The sequence below is a fragment of the Cyrtonyx montezumae genome, unplaced genomic scaffold, assembly GCF_038088225.1.
Source record: "Cyrtonyx montezumae isolate F1298 unplaced genomic scaffold, pur_monq_1.0 scaffold_9, whole genome shotgun sequence".
In the NCBI taxonomy this organism is placed as follows: Eukaryota; Metazoa; Chordata; class Aves; order Galliformes; family Odontophoridae; genus Cyrtonyx; species Cyrtonyx montezumae.
The window spans coordinates 11,865,828-11,882,968 of record NW_027072100.1 but is presented as its reverse complement, the minus strand read 5'-3'; the positions used below and the strand labels follow the sequence as shown (position 1 = coordinate 11,882,968).

At 41.6% G+C, this 17,141-nt stretch overlaps 1 protein-coding gene across 1 annotated transcript; it reads left to right on the top strand.

Moving 5' to 3' along the window:
- The first annotated feature begins 9,581 nt into the window (after positions 1 to 9,581).
- PCK1 (phosphoenolpyruvate carboxykinase 1) lies at positions 9,582 to 16,463 on the top strand. The gene is made up of 10 exons (XM_065754133.1): positions 9,582 to 9,708; positions 9,891 to 10,166; positions 11,597 to 11,778; positions 12,334 to 12,537; positions 12,861 to 13,048; positions 13,827 to 13,989; positions 14,102 to 14,326; positions 14,420 to 14,551; positions 15,248 to 15,343; positions 15,906 to 16,463. Exons 2-10 carry the CDS (start codon positions 9,943 to 9,945, stop codon positions 16,358 to 16,360), a joined length of 1,869 nt encoding a protein of 622 aa, XP_065610205.1. The 5' UTR covers positions 9,582 to 9,708; positions 9,891 to 9,942; the 3' UTR covers positions 16,361 to 16,463.
- The last annotated feature ends 678 nt before the right edge of the window (positions 16,464 to 17,141 follow it).

The window sequence follows — 17,141 nt, the reverse complement described above, 5'->3', positions numbered from 1 at the left end:
AAGAATTTGGCAGGGGCTTCTTTATTTCCATGTTTTGAGTACCTAAGATAGCACGTGCTATCCAGCTCTGGATTTCTACAGAAGGTGCAGCCATGAGAATTACCTCAGTGGTAAGGCTGTAACAGTGGTAACAGCTGTAAGGATGACAAAATGAAGTCTTTATGAAATGAGCCTGATATTAATTAGGTCACTGACCTTATTGGACCTTATCCTCAGAAGCAGCAGATTCCTGCAATTGTCAAAAATGTCCTTGAGACAGCTACTCTTATCCATAAATCTGAAGATCAAGAACAATACACAATTTTTACACTTAACTGCAAATTAGTCATAACTATTATGTTACGAGGATTCAACACAAATCCAAAGAAATTATTTAAGGAAGAGTAGGTATTCCATCAATTTAGGGCTAATATTTCAGTGCAGATACCACATTATTCATAATCTACAGAATCTGTATGTACGCAGCTGACATTATAAAAGCTCCATTATGATGTAGCATAGAACATACGTACTTCAAAGTCTTCAGCTTCATTCTCTTCCCATGTTTCAGAAAATCATTTCAGATAGATGCAGAGGCCATGGAACTGGCCTTTCTAGTGTATATTTTACACCTCCATCTTCCTATCATAGGTCCTGAACCCTATAAAACGATAAATTTAAATGCATTTGGAATTAGGCCCAGAATAGATAACTAGTCAGGCAGCAATGGCATTTACATATTTCTGACCTGTCCACAAAACTCGGGGATGTTATTGTACACTGAAAAGAAAAAAAAAACAACAGACCAAAGCAAAAAAGCCTAACAGCTAAGCCCCAGTTTAACCTTACATGTTTATAATCATTCAATTTTATGTCTTTTCTTCTTGTAGTTAAAGACTCCATTCTCCTCTGGAACATGACTTCTGTTACCCTACTAGGAAACTCAGTCTTTGTTGTGACTTATTTTGACAGTTTTAATATCATTTTCCACCTGGCAACTGAAAAGTTTTCCATTTTCACTTTCCTCCGATGTCTCACTTTTGTTTCCAAGTGTATGTTGTATTCACACTGCACCTGTCACAGCGGAATCTATGTCCCTTAACATTGGTCTACAAACATATACGCTTTTACTTTTGCTCTTACACCAGGGACAACTGCCGCCTTCATCGCCTGTTTTGTAGTGTGATCCTGCTGCTCTGAATGATGATAGCAGTAAATAACTCTCACACTATCACCTGTTTCAGAGAAAGCCAATAGAATTTTAAGTACTCCTCATTCATGTGGCTCTTTTAAAATGTTGGTTTGTTATCGAGTTGTACTCACTACGTGGTGATATATTTTCACTTCATTTTCTGGTGCTGTTGTCAGCTTGTTCTTTTGGCGTTCCACTTTCACACTGATGAAGGGGGACTACCAAAAACCTGAATTAAAAAAGAAGAAAGTCACGTCAGCTAATGAGTGAGATAGATAAAATAATACATTATATACATTTTCAGATCCTGTTCCAGGCACAGAAACTAGCGGATTCAGAATAAATGCAATGCTTCAGCACTGGCCTAGAAGATTCTCATGAGAAATTATACATTCTGAATTTAAGAAAAGATACTGATCTCTTGGAAAGAAAACGATTATTAAAACATTTTAGCTTTTTCCTTTTTTTTTCAGACATCTGGCTCTGAGATGGAAGTTGCAGCTGTTTTCAGCAGGCATTTTTCAGCATTCAGATCTGACTTGAATTTCTTGTCAAACAGCACAGAACTACTGTCCTCATCATCATTTAAAATCCGGTCAGACCCCGGCCCAGAGGCTTACCTGCATACTTGTATATACAACAGCATCCCTACTTGTATATACAGTCCTACTTGTTACTGTACGTATTCACCAAAGCAAATGAAAGATGGGAGCACAGCAAAGCAAAGACAAAGAGAAGTCGTTCTGGGGTGTATCGGTTACCTAGTGTCTGGTGAGGTATAAATTACCACTTCTCTTTCTCAGTGCAAAGAGGAGGGTGAGAAGAGATACAGCTCTTTCTTAGAGGCAAAATGATGCTTGGACTGTGCCATTCATGCACAAGCCTCTTGATATGCACTGGGCCTAAGGCACAGAGAAAGTCTTGTGTTACTCTCTCCAGGGCTTCTCTTGGCCTTGAGAAGACAAATACCCTCTTTAAATATGGGTGGTTCTAATAAAAGCACCAAAACAACTTCTGTTAAGTTAAAGGTCTTAATACTTTTATGTCTTGCCTCTGCTTTTCAAATCCTGCTCCATACAGTTAACAATTATAATTATATAGCGTGACAAAAATACAGGGCATAAGAGCATGTAGATGTGGGATACATACAAGGGGAAGCATTTAGCATAAGCTTGTTGGAGTTGAAAGTACCAGGGGTGATTGCTCAGGCACAAGTCACAGGAGTGGTCTAAAAATATTAACCATAATTGCAATTTATGTCTTAACAGTTTAATCTAACGCCGTTGTATATTTAGAAACAATGGCTTGCTGCTTCTGGCAGACAGCAGATCTATGTGCGTGGGTTTGTTTGGAAGAAGTGTGTTTACTTCAGGAGCTTTTTCTTCCATTTCAGAGGACACGAACGTAGTTACAGTTAACTACACCCCAGTGACTCCCAGTGTTTTCACAGAATACACTTTAATCGAAGAAATAGCAAAGAAAGTTTTAAAGACAACTCCCCTTAGTTAGTAAGTAAAGCTTTTCGCTGCTGTTTGTGCAAAGGTCAAAGTAGTTAAGTTTAAAAGGCAGAAAGTTTTCCTCTTGTTTTGACTAAACTGGAGGAAACGTGCTAGGGCTGTGCAGAATTTGATTGCCAAACACGAAGTGAAGACACACAGTGAGAAAAGGTAGTAAAGGTTTAACCCAACTGATGTAAGAAACAAAATTCAAGGATGCCCATGTTTCCTTGCCTTTATCACACCGTTAATCTTTAATCAGGAAAACAGTTCTGAGAACAGCACTTTGTGGACAAATAAACAGGCATCAACGTTAACAGGATCAGCAGAGAACAAGACTATTAAATCATTGTCCTAATAAATCAATAAGTGAGATGTACAACCCAAAGGAGTTCAAATTCTGCTTCCACGTGGATATGCAGCAAGTGCACGTTAAACCTTGCAAAATCAGCAGAAAGGAGCAGGACTGTGGGTTCAGAAGAGCAGTGGCTTCCTGTGCAAGTTTTTTCCAGCTCAGATCACAAATCTGCGCAGGTACTGACATTTCTGAGGACCCTGAATTGAGCTCTTCAATTTAAAAATACAAAGAAACTGAGAATAGGCTGCAGAACTTAAGGACAAAATAAGTGCGACTGCAGTGCAAATTCCTGATCTGTGCAAGGATAACCTGTGGATCACTTGCTTTTACTTTACTTGCAGAATGTGTGTTGGTTGCTGGTCAATTGCACATATTAAAGCTCACGTACAAGAGGTTCTTCTTTAAGGAAAGATTATTCATATGCCAGTGAACCATCCCAAATTAGCAACCTTGAAGACAGGCATAGATGGTCTCTAAACACAATTGTGTACAGCAGTCAGAATTCTGTTTTCCTAGGAGGATGAGAAAAAAGTGTGATCTCCAGTGCTCTGTTGCATCCGTGACCTCTTTACTGAGTGTTGTTTATAGCAGTAGTCATGCCTGTGGCTCATGCCTGGTGGGAGCCACTTACACTGGCCAAAGCAGCATGTTTTTATATAAAAAAATCCTGTTGTGGTCTACCCAGCTTGCCCTCTTCCTGTTAGAAATGAGCTAGGTGTATAGGTACACTATGTAGGGTTTCACCTGACCTATTAACACATACACCAGGGTTTACCACTCAGCACAGGATCTTTTACACAGGCAATTGTTTTTTGTAATGTTGATTTTCCTGCAGCAGTCATGTTCAAGAACCCAAAGGTATGTAGTGCTTGACATAGGCACATCTGCCTTCTGACCTTTAGTTGTAGCCTGGCTTTTATTTCTGCACAATCAGCTTCTCTCTCCTGTTGTTGCCACTTCCAGTGTTACAAAGTGCTTGAAATATTCCTTAAAGCCATTTTCCTGATAAAAATACAGAACAAATCTTACCTGAAACAGAAGTTTAGCCCGAGTTAGTGCTTTTGTGCTTTGTACAGGTTCTAGTAATGTTTTTCACTTCAAATAAGGACATACTATTTGCATTACAGCAATCTGAAGAGTAGCCAGCAGAGACTGTCTGTGGCGCAGAACATAAATATGATAAAAAATATGATCTTGTCTTTTCTAGGTTTTAAACCCCTCAGATCAGGAACTATCAACCAAACCAGGAAGAATGCACAAGAAGAGAGAAGCTGGCACTAGCAAGTCCCAGCCCCTTCCCATGGAGAAGATAAAGGTCAGATTGCACATATTGAGGAATAAAAATGGCAAATGAGACCAAAGGTAAATGAGGGTCTTTCAGTGAGAAAAAGCCTGTTGCCAGTCAGATAAACAGAGGAGCACTGAAACAAGTGACAATGCAGTGCTGCTAGCAAGCAAAGGAACATGGAGAGGTACTGAGCAGCATGCAAAAGGGAGGAGCATCAGGAACCAGGATCAGCTCACCCCAGAAAATATAAACCAACTTACATTTTACAGGGTGCTGCTATTTCATCCCATAAATGAAGTGTCTCTTAAAGGGCACAGTCAGTAGCACCCCAGTAATCAGCAGGAAGACAGAAAACTGCGCTTGAACAAGAGGCTGAAACATTGCCTGCTGCTTTGAGGCTGTGGGTTTGGTACAAAGGTTTGTCATTTACCCTTCCACAGGTAGGAAGCAGGGAGCCCTTGACAGCTGCAAACTCATAGCACTGCAGTAAACAGGTTTCGCTCCAGCAAGGGTTACCATTTTTATTTGCAAAGCTAAATACTGGTGCCATCTGGGCTTTGTGTGACAGAGCAGAGCAGATGCTGCATAGGTGAAGGGAAACACACAACCTTATGCTGACTGTTTTCCACTCTGTTTAGTACAGTTTGTCCCCATCTCTCCTGGCTGTAGTCCTGCTGTGCATCCAGCCAAAAAATGCATTAACCATGCAAAAAATCAGACACGCTTTTATCAGCCTTGTGCTGGCTAAGGTAAATTCAGTCAAAGTCTTGGCGGGTCCAAACACTCCATATGCCTATTAGATCTCCTACAGAGCGCTCACTCTTGTGCCATACCTGGCTACTGGGCAGATACCAGTGGACAGAGCTATGCACAGTGTGGTTAAGACTACATGGCTCAATGCCATCTCCAGAACTAATGGGATGGTGAGAGAGAGGGGTAAATGGCAGACAGCATGCTGCTCAGAACCAGCAAGTGAGGAAACACCATTCATAGGGAACCCTTGCCTTGTTCTGCTTGTGGGGTGCTGTCTTGTGTGTCACAAAGGGAATTAAATCCTCAGAGTCATTTACAAGCAACATGCAGCCAAGCCACAGCATCTCCTCAGTCAGGACTCCAGTCTTTATTCTTTACAAGAGAAAATAGAAAAGAGAAACTCAGCACTACTGACTACAACAATATTTGAGAGGCTATCAGAGTGAACTTTAAGTAAAAAAAAAAAAAAAGGAGTAAATAATTTCTTTGCTGAAGCAGAAGAATAAAAAGCAAGAAACCAATCTGTCTGTAGTATAATGTTAGTCTTGAAGTGTACCCTGGCACAGCAAGGAGTTTCCTTAAAATACAGCTTAGAAATGGGAAGTGGAGCTGAAATTATGCATCAAAGATTCATTACTTCCATCAGAGAGCATAAGCATGCAGTAATGCATGTGTCCTGAGATTTACTTCCATTTGTTTTGAGAAAGTTTGGCATGCCTATTGTCGAGATGAAAAAGCTGGACATGCTAATGAAAGTTCACTAACCTGGGAGGAAATCTCCATGTTTATCATTCCTGTGCCATCAGAACATGTCACCTAACTTGGAATACGGGTAAAAAAGGTACACCACATTAGTGAGCCACAGACCTTGTGCCCTACGAGCTGCCCGTATCATGGCAGGCACCACTGAAAGTTGAAGAGGGAAATATGGAAGGGAAGCACTGTGCTCCCCACGTGCTACTACGCCGTCCCAAGTTTGCAGAGCACAAGAGGAGAGGAGCACAAAGCACGAGGAGCCTCCAAATCTCATGCAACTGCGTCAGAGCTGAAGAACTGCCTATAGCAAAAGTGGCTGTGAGGTGGAAATGTCACATCGAGCTGCCATGGGTCCGGAGTAAACACCTGGGCTCTAGCACAGACTCTTTTGCAACTGCGGGTAATTTGCACAGGTCAGGATTTGTTGTCCAAAAGTGAGCGAGTAGTCCCTGGTCTCTGCAGGCTGTACAGGTACAAGGGCTGCCCCTGGAGCACAGCTTGTGCTGCTGTCACTAGAACAGCCACTGCAGCATGCTCAGTGGCAGCTGGGTGTGGCTCTGCAGTAAAACCAACAATCAGAATCAGTGCTCTTCAGTCAGCAGACTAACTGGGAGAATCTATTAAAAAAGCCATCACCCTTCAGCAGAGCAACAAGAGACATAAAAACTCTTCTGCAGTGACAATATGTGGGATGATTAGTATGGGAAGGGGTAGAATTTCTCAGTATTATTATATGCCATTAACTTTCAAATCTCATTGAGAGTGCTTTGATACACTTCTGTTTGTAGCAATGAAGCCTGAAACTTTATGATGCCATCTCTGAGCATCCAAGAACCTTCACATTTACTGAATTGAGTTCCAGTGAGTTGGCAAGACTGGAAGTGCTCAAAGCCATTATTTTGAACAGCCTGAATGATGTCCATCAAAGCAAACATCCTGAAAGCACTCCTTTTGAGGCACTTGTTGAACACGATCATCTCAAAACGTCAGATTCCATCTCATTTACATAATTTGACAGCTTCCAAGAAGACACCTTGATGAGCATCACATTCAAGTGTCAAGATGTGCAGAGAAAAAGTGCCAAACAAAAGTTAAATCCGAGCAAGTCGTATCAGCTATTAGGTATTATAACACAGTCACAATCAGAGAAGATTCTTCACTTAAATGGAAAATAAAGTGTGCACCCCCGAGTCCAGCTCCCATGTTTCTTACCAGCAACATTCCCCCACTCACCAAACCCAGAAGGCAGGCACACGTACAGCACACGGCAGCATGTGTTGGTGTTGGGTGAACACCCCAAGACCACCGCAACCGAGCTCCTGGAGATGCCACTTCTGATTTCTCATGGCAGCCACTGGAAGTTAGGAGCCTTCAGTATCTTCAGATTACAACTTTGATGCCATATGTTGCGCATCTGAATCTCTAAATGCAAAGATCCTTTAAAAAATCTTGGCCTTGATTTGCATACGCTTCAGTTCTGTCATTACACCGCAGAACAAAATACTCTGCGTGCTTTATATAGGGGCTTGAGGCTTACTGTGTGTTTGTGGTATGCTTTGAGATCCTCTGATAGGAGGTGTTACCTAAATACGAGTAATTCAATGCGTAAGTGTCTAGAATTCCCAGTGGACATCTGCACTCGAGCCCTGCTGCCATCACAAACGGAAAACATTTGGAATCCTTAATGTGATTTTTAATGGACATATGTTCATAACACAGTGCCACCAATTTGGCATATTTAGTGTCTTCTCTAGAGAAGCCCACAGTTTGTATAGCAAGATTGTGGGAGGTTAGGATTGCAGTGTGAGAAAATTTGCACAACACCTGCCTGCCTATAATTTAATTGGCAGAATCTAATGCTCTGGGTTTGGAGATTTTTTTCTCTGCTCCAAACTGCAGAGGCACGAGGACTAATCCTTCACTGCTACAGTGTCAGCTTGAAGCTTTTATTCAGACTTCAGTTGTGCTGCAGTATGATCATTTCCCGGTCCTGTCTTTTTTCCCCCCTCCAATCTGAAGCATTGCTGTTTTACTCTCCGTTGATTATTTCTATGTATAACGACTCTTATGGGACCACCAGCAAAGTCTGTGATTATTGCTGCTGGAAAAAAAAATCTTCTCAGTTTTTCAGAAGGATGTGCCACGTTTTATTTCACTGAAGTACTTAATGACGTATTTTAACATGAAAACACTTGGGCAAAATATTTCTGCTCACAAACACCACTGGCATTATTATATTGGCTCTGATTGTACCTTAGCTTACAGCAGAGCCCCTTCTGAAGCAATCTCCAGCACCTCTTATCCTAACAGACTTTTGTTTTCCTTTTCAGGAATGCTTGGCCTTGCTGTGCAGCAAGGGCAGCCCCTCTTACTTCACTATTTTTTTTCCCCTTTGCATTTACAACACACAATAAAAGGCTTTGCAGGAGAGATAGAGGATATGGTCCCAGGGGAAGCACTCCCATGGCCGCTGAGCACCGTGCTCGTGATGTTCAGCCCCGCTGTGCCTGCAGCTCAGAGTGCAGCTCGGGGCTGCTCAGGCAGACCTGGTTCTTTGGGGCTTGCAGCTCTGCTGTCTGTGTCAGTGAGAACCTGGGGGGAAACACCTCACTGAACGCACGAATCTTGGATCCCTAAATTCACTGTTCTGTGAGCTATTATTGACAACAATAGAACTGATATAAAAAATGCCACAGTTTAGCATTGCTGGGACTCAGTGGAAGCAGAGTGCAATGAAATGGCAGTGGGGTTGTTTCTACATTTACCTTTCACTGAAATATGTCAGTCCTCACACAATGACACGAACATCAGCCTCTCTTGTGGGCATGATGGTTTAAAATGGAGCTGCAGATGGCAAGGAGCTGGCAGACAGGCAGAGCCAGGAGCAGTTAGAGGAGACCTGGCAGGGGCTGAGCTCACCCCCTCATCTCCAGAGTAACGGGCATAGTAATGGCCATTGGCATCATTCACTGCCACAACGGCTAAGGATTTGTACACATGTATTTATACCTAAATGTTGTGTAGCGCACTTCACCCTGACGTTGGTTTTGTGCCTTATCATTAGGTACTAATTTAAGCACAGGCTAACATCTTATTACACCCAAAGGACACCCAATAAAATAACAAATAAGTATTCTGGGGGGGGATAATTGCTGAGGCAGTGGGTGACCTGCCTCTTCTGCGAGTTGTAGAGACAGATAAAAACTCCTCAGCTTGCATTAATCTAAAGTGAGCCACAACCAAAAAGTCTCCAGCGCTGTAGGTAGCTGAGCATTTAGATTTACACCGTGTGCTTTTTCAGAATCACACAGATAAAAAAAAGACCTCCAGGCAGGCACATAACACAGTTCTTCAGGCCCATCAGAGCTCAGCACAGAACTTTATCCACAGGGCAGGCAAAGCAAACACACCTTGGCCGAGCTCCCTCTTCCCGGGCAGTGCAGTGCCAGCTGCTGGGTTGCGCCAGCTCCTTGTTCCAGGTTGTACCCAACCTTTTCCACACACCGAGACGCTGTGACGCTTTTGGTTTCAAAGCTAATCTGCATCAAAGTTTGGTTAAACTGCATCCAAGTTTTGTAACTGCTCCAAACCCAGGGACTCAGAACCACCGCTCTCAGCATTCATTAATCGGACCTGTTCAATGATTACCTCGCCAGGGCTGTTGACAACTCCGCACGATGACAATGTGTCAGTGGCAGTGCTCCAAAACACAACCAGTGGTGATGTAAAGGACAAGCCTCCCTCACCTCACCCAGTGGGATGGACACCACAGACAATACTTAAGGAAGGAGAACACCACCTCAGAAACCAACGAGCGCTCCAAAGCAAGCGAGACACCATCAGCCGAAAGGGAGGAAATCCTCACTGACTTCCATCCAACTCAACAGTAAGTACAATGTTTTCTTATGCATTTTTTCCAGTGTGAGATTAGCAGTGATTAAGATTCTTCGTGTTGATTTTTAGGCAGAACTATAAAATTAAGCCTACTACAAATTCTGGTCTTGCATTCGGCATCATTAATGGCAGAATATCATAGTATGCTAACAGACATGATATATTTGATTTTAGATTGTGACCAGGATTTCAAAGCCCTCAACAAGACTCAGTGCAGGCTGTAGTAATGCCCCCAGAGCTGAAAGCTGAGGTCAACGTCATGCCCAAGGTTATCCAGGGGGACTTGGAGAGCCTGCCTCCACAAGTGAGGGAGTTCATTGAAAGCAATGCCAAGCTGTGCCAGCCCGAGAGCATTCATATCTGTGATGGCTCAGAAGAAGAAAACAAAAAAATTCTGGACATCATGGTGGAGCAAGGCATGATCAAGAAGCTGAGCAAGTATGAGAACTGGTGAGTAGCAGAAAAGGGGGGAAAGGAGCATCTCAGAAAAGCAGTGTGTGTTTTCCGTTGTGTTTACATTTTAAACTGTTCATAACTCTTCAATGTTTGTTTTCCATGAACACTTTGGCACTGTAGTTTACGTAGTTAAAGTGCTTGAGGACAGCAAACTTTTCCTGTAAAAACTAACAAAACATAGGAACATCAATGGTGTATTGTCTCTATTTATTAGTTACTTAAATCAGGGAACTGAAATCATGTCATGAGACTTATGTAACTAATCATTAGGAATGGCTGAATGTTATTTAGCAAATACGTCTTTTGAAGAATTCTGCTATTTTAGTCAATTAGTTTATTCATCAAATACTTTTTTTGTGGCATTCAAATAGATCTGTGGGAGTTCAAATCGTATTCAGTAGAGGCATTATTCACATCATGCCGACGAGCTCTGACTGTAATGTATTCAGCAAATACTTTTTTCGAATATTTCACCGTCTCTCCCAACTAACCCAACATGAAAGGAGAATATTAACAACAAGTATATGCTAAGGAATCATGTGCCAACCAAGAAACCTTCGTGGAAGAAGTCTGCAAAGACTTTTGAATAACTAAGTGGAGGAATTTGGCAATCTGTTTGCAGACTATTTGGGAGAGAAAAGGGCAAGATTCACCAGATAAATTATTCATTGTTAATTATATGCTTAGCTGTAGTGATGATGGTTATGACAGCCCAGCTAGAACATTTTTATACTCGTGGAAAATTTCTATGCACAGAGGTGAAAATGTAAAACAATCCTTGCTATCGTAAATAAATGGCAAAAATTTTTAGAGGGGAAAAAAAGAATTCTGTTTAGTGAACTCCTTCACTGGTTATGACACAATTATAGTCAGTATTTCTTTTGTGATGCCTCCACCTTAAGAGGACACTGCCAATCCACAAGGCTGGATTCTCATCCTGCAGGCATTTTGACCAGCACGTAGTGTACTTGCTTGGCATCCACTCTGCTTGAGGCACCACTTTGTGGATCCCACACATAACAACTGTATACTGATGAGAAGGAGAACTAAACAAGATTCTTAACTTCCCTCTCAAAGTCAGCAACAGAAAATAAAGCCAAGATAAGAGGCAAAGGAATATTAACATGTAACCAGAATTTCCCAGGCCATATAATTTGTTATTCATACTGCAAAGCCTTGAAGCAATTTGTATGAGAGAATGCATCTAAGTTTTGATATTTGTCTCAGTTATACTGGCTCTGTCACTTTAGCTTCAGTCTTATAAAACACTTTATAAGTGTTTTATAAGACTGAAGCTTTTTTATAAACCTTTTTTGCTAAAGAGTTCCTAGCAGAAGGGTGAAAAAAGTGGGTGAAAAGTGTTGTATCGATCTTTTTTTTCCTGATAATTAATATTGATTTTCCTGATTTACATTGAAATGCAGCTGGTTGGCTCTCACTAACCCAAGAGATGTAGCAAGAATTGAGAGCAAAACTGTCATTATCACTCAGGAACAGAGAGATACCATTCCAATCCCTAAAAGTGGAACTAGCCAGCTGGGTCACTGGATGTCTGAAGAGGATTTTGAGAAAGCTTTCAATACCAGGTTCCCAGGCTGCATGCAAGGTGGGTGAGAAAGGAAGGATGACACTGTCTTTTTAGGATTACTGAAAGACTAATAATTATTAATCTGATACTTAATAAAAGAAATGTTAGCTGAAGGCTTAGGTGCTGACCCCAAGGGCAGTCCTCAGCCTCTCTCCAGGAGAGAATTCATTTTCTTCATGAAGAGGAGCACAGTATGGTAGGAAAATTCAGGTGCTTTCTTCAAGTCCCGCAGCACCTCAGCAGCCGATATAAAGTGAGGTGAGAAAAGAGAGGATCCCCAACCCCAGCATTCACTTCAGTTGCAGCAGTTTACACCATCAGAGAAGCCTGCACTCACCTCTCTTACTGGCTAGACATTTTGTCTGAATAGCTGCTTTCAGCATTTAAGATAAAACTTCTTGCTATGTGATCTGACTAACATAAAGTTAGATGTTTAAACATCAGAGACACCCACAAGACAAACAGCTTTTAGAGGAGTGAGAAACAACCTCCACATCAATAACAGCTTATTTCAAAAGTTCCCTGGCTTGCTCTTTGTCACGTAGCATCCTTGCTCCTGTCTCCATTCTACAGGACGCACGATGTACGTCATCCCCTTCAGCATGGGGCCCATCGGATCTCCTTTGTCCAAGATTGGGATTGAGCTGACAGATTCTCCATATGTGGTGGCTAGCATGAGGATCATGACACGGATGGGAACAGCTGTTCTGAAAGCCCTGAGTGATGGAGAGTTTGTGAAATGCCTTCACTCAGTTGGATGTCCTCTACCACTAAAAGGTAGGGAAGATTTAAACGTGTTGTCCCTGGAAGTACTTGGGCATGTTTTAGAGCTGGCTGCATATTTTCAGCACATAGCAAATGCTCATCATTGAAGACTGGGGTGGTTTGTGTAATAGCACCAGGTTCAAAAGTCAATTAAAGGAATCAAAGCTCAATGGGAGTTTCATGGAAAGGAGATTATTATCCCGAGTATTTACTAGGGGGTTTCCTTTGAAGCATCTGGTATGGGTTGCTGTCGATGTCTCGATGCTGATGAAGCATCACAGTCTGATCCAGAATGGAAATTACTGCATTCATGAGCACAACATTCTGTTCTGCAGAACCATTAATCAACAACTGGCCATGCAACCCAGAGTTAACACTGATTGCTCATCTCCCGGATCGCAGAGAGATCATTTCGTTTGGCAGTGGATACGGAGGGAACTCCTTACTGGGGAAAAAATGCTTTGCTCTCAGAATTGCCAGCAGAATTGCCAAGGAAGAGGGCTGGCTAGCAGAGCACATGCTGGTAAGAGCTGTTGAGTCGTGATCTGTGTTTGAGCAACCATCAAACCTGAAGTTAGATCAACGTAAAAACAATCACATCTTGGGATCAAGAAAGTGACAGACTCATGTGAATAGTCCTATCATCTTACGTATGCAAGTTTAAGTACCAAACATTTTGAAGCAATACCTATAAAATAGAGAACCACAAAGGATTAGCCACTTCAGATGGTGGTTACTTGTAGATCCATGCATACAGATCCATGCACTTGAGCAAAGCCTAAGTGTAATCACTAAGATTTCTGCAATGCTGTCATTTAAATATTCTACTACCATAAAATACCCCGATAAAAAGAATTTCAAAGTGCTTGATTGAAAGGAGAAATGTCAGCATACTGTGAGAAGTACAGAAGTGTCACACCTAAAGTGTGCTCACCCCATACCCATTTTACAGTAAAAAAAATATTGCCAGTTTTTCTTCTGTCTCAGCTGAGAAACACAGCTATATACAGTTTGCATATTTCTAATTGGGAAAATATATGATTCAAACATCTTTTCATATGTGACATTTCTAAAAATATGAGGTCTGCTTTCACATCATCTAAGGGCAAGAAGAGTGGATTCTTTGATGAATTAAATACTGCCTGTGTTATTTGCCAGCTACATAACATGCTGCTTCTTCTGTAGGAAGAATTTTGCATAATCAAATGTTTTACCATTAGCACTTGCAGGAAGACAATCTTGAAAATGAAAAATGCAAGAAGAACGAACCATATTTAACAATTGCTTTTGATTTTCAACAGATCCTGGGAATTACAAACCCAGAAGGTGAGAAGAAGTATTTTGCTGCAGCATTCCCGAGTGCATGCGGAAAAACTAACTTGGCCATGATGAACCCAAGCCTGCCAGGATGGAAGATTGAATGTGTGGGTGATGATATTGCCTGGATGAAATTTGATGAACAAGGTATGGAACTGAAATTAGTCCGGTGTGCTTTTGGAGTCAGCAAGACTTGCTAAAAGTTCTGGAGAGAATTAAAACACTTGCATTTACTTCTATTTTTTCATTTAACTTTCAGGCAACTTGAGGGCAATCAATCCAGAAAATGGCTTCTTTGGTGTTGCCCCTGGAACCTCAGTCAAAACAAACCCCAATGCTATTAAAACCATATTCAAGAACACCATCTTTACCAATGTAGCTGAAACCAGTGACGGGGGTGTCTACTGGGAAGGCATCGATGAGCCATTACCACCAGGAGTAACTCTGACTTCATGGAAGAATAAGGATTGGACCCCAGATAATGGTAACCTGGCCCTATGCCACATTTTGTCTTATCTTTCTCTACCAAATTCAAGTTCCATCTGTCACTGTGACCCTCTCATCATATTCTGTACAGGGGAACCTTGTGCTCATCCCAACTCACGGTTCTGCACTCCAGCCAGCCAGTGCCCCATCATGGACCCTGCGTGGGAATCACCCGAGGGTGTGCCCATTGAGGGGATAATATTTGGAGGCCGCAGACCTGCAGGTAAGAGAAGTAGAAGCCACACAGCAAGTCTGAAGTGCTCACCACAGAAGGGATGAAACAGAGCTGAGCACAGACACAAATTTTGCTATCGCAGTAGCAGAAGCAAGGAGATAACCACGTTAGTTTAACTTCTCCATGTTAGCCTTTCACACACACGAGTAAATTGTTAGATGTTAACTCAAAACAGTTACTGAAAAGAGAGGACTGGAGTGTGGAAAGAGATCAGGACACAGTACCTTGGGTAGAAGAGGCATAGCAAATTATTTATCTCAAATCACTTAGTCTAACTAGTTCAGGTAGGAAATGATTAGAAATTTAAACTGGTTGTAGACAGTTTACAGGCAAGGAAGTTAAATAAACTGTCTGTTAAAGACCACCTAAAGCTGAAAAACAAACAGAAGTTATGCTAGGCCTGAATGTAACATCACGATCACAACCATGGGACCAGAATCCATTTCCAGTAAAATCTGCTGTGAATTCAGATATCTCCCAGCTGATGTGTTCAGAAATCAGTAACTAGTTTTGAAAACATTCATATACATTGCTCTAAGAAGGCAGAGAATTACCCAAGTTAAAAATCAACAAGAAAAATTAGGATAAATTACATAGTAACTGGCATACAGCAATATCTCAGCAAAACCTGTCATAAAAATGTTTCTGGACTGCTAATTACTGAAGTGACTTTGTTCTTTACAGGTGTGCCTCTTGTATATGAGGCCTTTAACTGGCAGCACGGAGTATTTATAGGAGCAGTTATGAGATCTGAAGCAACAGCAGCTGCTGAGCACAAAGGTAAATCAAAATCTAGTCTGTCTATCTGTACTACAAGCAATCTCTGGAGAGCCTGCTCTGTCCCCCCCTCTGCTCTTTCACATTTAAATCCTGGCAGCTAATTTTGCAACCTGTGCATTTTTACATCAGAAAATATTTATACTGGAATTAACAGCCAGATTCTCCTTAAAAGACAAATTATGCAAAATAATCCCCTAGGTGGCAAGCATACAGAACAGAGTGCAATCATGGTGTTGCCAGAAGAGCTGATATGGAGTTCGCGTTACAGTCTGGGATAACGAAACTTAAATGTTCTGTTCTGCTAGTGCTCAGCAAAAATAAATGAGTAATGAAGGCCAGCTCTCAAGGACCTTAAACTGTCTGACCTGAGATTTAAGAAATTTACTTCCCAGCGATTGCAAAGATTAATTTAATTTGTACTTCAAGGCTCATGTTTGCACTGTTTCTCAAAGTTCTGTGGTTCACATGCAGAGCAGTGCCAGAGGGTCCTGGGTATTAAATATTGGGAGGAACTGAAACTTTGTGCTTCAGAATAAACGTTCTCCATTTGTGTTTTGAACAGGAAAAATTATTATGCACGATCCGTTTGCCATGAGACCTTTCTTTGGCTACAATTTTGGCAAATACTTAGCACACTGGCTTAGCATGGCACACCGCCCAGCAGCAAAACTACCAAGGATCTTTCATGTTAATTGGTTCCGGAAAGACAGCCAAGGGAAATTCCTGTGGCCTGGCTACGGAGAGAATTCCCGTGTGCTGGAGTGGATGTTCAACAGAATTCAAGGAAAAGCCTCTGCCAAGTCAACTGCCATAGGTTACATCCCTGCTGACACTGCTTTGAACTTGAAGGGTTTAGAAGACATCAACTTAACTGAACTGTTTAATATCTCCAAAGAGTTCTGGGAAAAGGAGGTGGAAGAAATCAAACAGTACTTCGAAGGGCAAGTTAGTGCTGACCTTCCCTACGAAATAGAAAGAGAAATGCTTGCCTTGGAGATGAGAATAAAACAGTTGTAGCTGATCAGAAACACAATCTACACATCCTGTAACAGGACAGAAGAATTTTAGCAAAGCACAGCAGCACACTGATGAGCCAGGGTTACAGTGAAAAGTAGGTCTCAGTTTATGGTTAGACTACAGATAAGGGCACCCTAGAATAACTCCAGACCTAGTGATTTATGACTACATCAGTTGTGCACTGTTGAGCAGCTGTGGGAATCTGTGAGCACGCTATCTTCAAAACTGTCACCTGTCACTCACATGCACAGTTCTGCACATTCCTGTGATGTACACTGCTTGCTGACAGCTCTGTAGATGCAATCCAACCTGCAAGGTGTAGCACATCACAACTGCACGCAAACCACGAGAGCCACAGATTAATTTTGTTCTTCAAATTTCAGCAGCATCACTTACAGGAGAGAATGAAAAATAGATGTTGTATATATGTATTATCTAAGCATGTTTCATGACTTAAATATTTTGTAGAAAAATAATGTTGTAACTTTTATCAGAGTGAAAGATGACTTTGTATTACTAACGCATATTTAAGATATTGCTATTATATACGGCTCACGTTCCTGTGATTTCCAGATGTTTTACATGGCTTATTCTTTAAACTATTGAAATAAAAGTTTATATAAAACGTGACCTAACTGCCAGTATTCTGTTTATAAAACTACGTGCCAAGAAATTGGGCCTCCTGACAATACCACGGCTCAGAGACAAGTTCACAAGTCAGATGTTGACTAGCACTGATCTGCTACTCTTAAGCAAAATAATTTAAACCACTGCTTTCCTT